The sequence below is a fragment of the Trichomycterus rosablanca genome, chromosome 21 (genome assembly GCF_030014385.1).
Source record: "Trichomycterus rosablanca isolate fTriRos1 chromosome 21, fTriRos1.hap1, whole genome shotgun sequence".
Taxonomy (NCBI): domain Eukaryota; kingdom Metazoa; phylum Chordata; class Actinopteri; order Siluriformes; family Trichomycteridae; genus Trichomycterus; species Trichomycterus rosablanca.
The window spans coordinates 459,916-462,500 of NC_086008.1; the positions used below are offsets into that span (position 1 = coordinate 459,916).

The 2,585-nt window shown below is 49.3% G+C and overlaps 1 protein-coding gene across 1 annotated transcript in view; it reads right to left on the reverse strand.

The window, feature by feature from the left end:
- Positions 1-2,154: 2,154 nt before the first annotated feature.
- si:dkey-215k6.1 (transmembrane protein 132D) overlaps positions 2,155-2,585 on the reverse strand; it is a 57,586-nt gene continuing 57,155 nt past the window's right edge. The window contains exon 8 of the mRNA XM_063018271.1: positions 2,155-2,585. This exon is cut by the window's right edge and continues 916 nt beyond it. Within this exon, the coding sequence (XP_062874341.1) occupies positions 2,428-2,585 (158 nt within the window). The 3' untranslated portion in view covers positions 2,155-2,427.

Consider the following 2,585-nt stretch of genomic DNA (forward strand, 5'->3'; position numbering starts at 1 on the left):
AGACAAGTGAAGAGAAGAGAAGAGAAGAGAAGAGAAGAGAAGAGAAGAGAAGAGAAGAGAGAAGAGAAGTGAAGAGAAGTAAAAAGAAGAGAACAGAACAGAACAGAACAGAAGTGAAGAAAAGAGAAGAGAAGAGAAAAGAAGTAAACACAAGAGAAGAGAACAGAAAGTGAAGAGAAGTGAAGAGAAGAGAAGAGAAGAGAAGAGAAGTGAAGAGAAGTAAAAAGAAGAGAACAGAACAGAACAGAAGAGAAGTGAAGTGAAGTGAAGAAAAGAGAAGAGAAAAGAGAAGAGAAAAGAAGTGAAAAGAAGAGAAGAGAACAGAAGTGAAGAGAAGAGAAGAGAACAGAAGTGAAGAGAAGAGAAGAGAACAGAAGTGAAGAGAAGGCCTGACTCACAGTCTGAGTGTAATTCATCCCAGTAGTGTTGAGTTGGGTTGAGACCAGGACTCTGTGTGGAGCATCTGGAGCTCCTTTGTGCTCAGGGTGTAATCATGCTAAGAGAGAGAGGGGGATTCCCTAAACTGTTTCCACAGTTTGGATGTGGGTGTGTCAGAAACAATAAGTTTAGTCATTACATCAGGCGTCCACATACTTTTGTCCGTATCATTGATGAATGGCTGTGGGCGGAGTTTCTACAGGAAGCTCAGTTCAGTCCCGCTATTACACTGATCAGGTCTCCAGTCCTGTCTCACATCATCAAACCCAAAATCCGTCCTCAGGTGGGACCCGCCCGAACAGTGCATTATGGGTACTGTGTATACACCTTTGGGACACTGATTAAGTACCTGTAGTGCATTGTGGGATCTCCACACTTACCACTGGATCTTCTACACTACAGAATAACTAAACGGGGCAAGTACGGGGTGGTGGCGGGGCGGGGTGAGTACAGGATGGTTTGGTGTGGGGTGAGTACAGGATGGTTTGGTGTGGGGTGGGGTGAGTACAGGGTGGTGTGGTGTGGTGTGGGGTGAGTACAGGGTGGTGTGGTGTGGTGTGGGGTGAGTACAGGGTGGTGTGGTGTGGTGTGGGGTGAGTACAGGGTGGTGTGGTGTGGTGTGGGGTGAGTACAGGGTGGTGTGGTGTGGTGTGGGGTGAGCGAGTACGGGGTGGTGTGAGGCGGGGTGTGTATGAGGTGGTATAAGGGCGGGGCAAGTTTGGGGTGGTGTCTTGTTTGTGTGTGTTTTTCAAACCGGGTGTCTGTGGCCCCTTATCATCAAATATAAACATTACAAGAGTCCAAAAATTTTAGGACGGCGGGTAAAACACAAACACCATCAGGATTGATAAACGTTATGTTACGGCTCCTTCAGCTGCTCTGCTGAGTTTTATTTATTGACGGAAATTCCTGCACATTCCAAAAATGTTGGGACGGAGCTCCTGCCCCCTCAGTCCCCGCCCCCCTGTGCTAATGCCCAAACGTAATGCTCGACATTATCGACGCCCTTTGCTAACACACCCCTCCTTTTAGATTCCTGGACTGTCCACATGGACTAGTGACCCCTCAGTATCACACTCTAAATGTCTAGGGAATCGTTTAAGGGATTGTGGCTCGGAGGTGAGACCCCACAGGGACGGAATTCGACACAATCCTCTTCTTATTTAATCTGTAAATTATTTAATGTGGGGGGCGCTTCGGAAAACCCTCATCAGTAAACACGGTTCAGACTCCAAATATCAACAACATCCAGGAACACCGCCGACTCTCCTGGACTCGCCCGAGACAGACGCACACAAAGTTTAAGCTGTAATGGGGCGGGGCGGGGCGGGGCGGAGGCGCCTTGCACGAGAAAAAATGCTACATAAATAATAAATAAACAAGGTGTCCAAAATAACGGAAACATCTGCAGCCATGACGGAGAAAGTGGACATGACCGGGACAGAGCAGAACTCAGAACCTTCAAAACCAACCGGGACCAACGGGCACAGACAGGGTCGCCTCCCAAACCGTTACAGAACACAGTGGTGAACCTGCCCCGCCCCGCCCCGCCCCGCCCCGCCCCAACCTTTTGGAACGTGTTGCAGCCAAATGTAGAATCATTTTTATTGGATTGAATGCAGGTGAAAAAGCGTTTGTTTTCTACCGTCCCAACATTTCTGGAATTGTATTTTTGGACGTGTCCTAAATCTGCCTGCTGACCTACAAACTCAAAACATGAGGGTTTAAAAATAAACGTAGATTTTAATGATGAGAGGTGGAAGCTGCTGTGTGTCGGCGCCCCCTGCTGGTTCCTCCGGGTACATCAGAACGGTTCCTCGCTGTGCTGGTTCGGTTCGAGTCCCTTGTTTCAACGTCCTTCTCGGTGCAAAGGCATCACAGGTGAGAATGTTCCGAGTCCGTTCTCTCACGCCTGTTCTCTCGCTTGCCCCGTTCATTCTCACGCCCGTTCTCTCTCTGGTCTGGTTAAATATTCGGTACGTTTTGGGTTCACAGATTGTCCTGCAGTCGCTCCATGTACGTCCCCACGTCCACGTCCTGGCAGACCCACTTGATGTCGTCGTCGTGCCCGATCACGTTGGCGTACGGCGAGCTCTCGTCCGTCACCACGGTGGTAAACGGCGTGAACTTCACCCGCTTCTTTACAC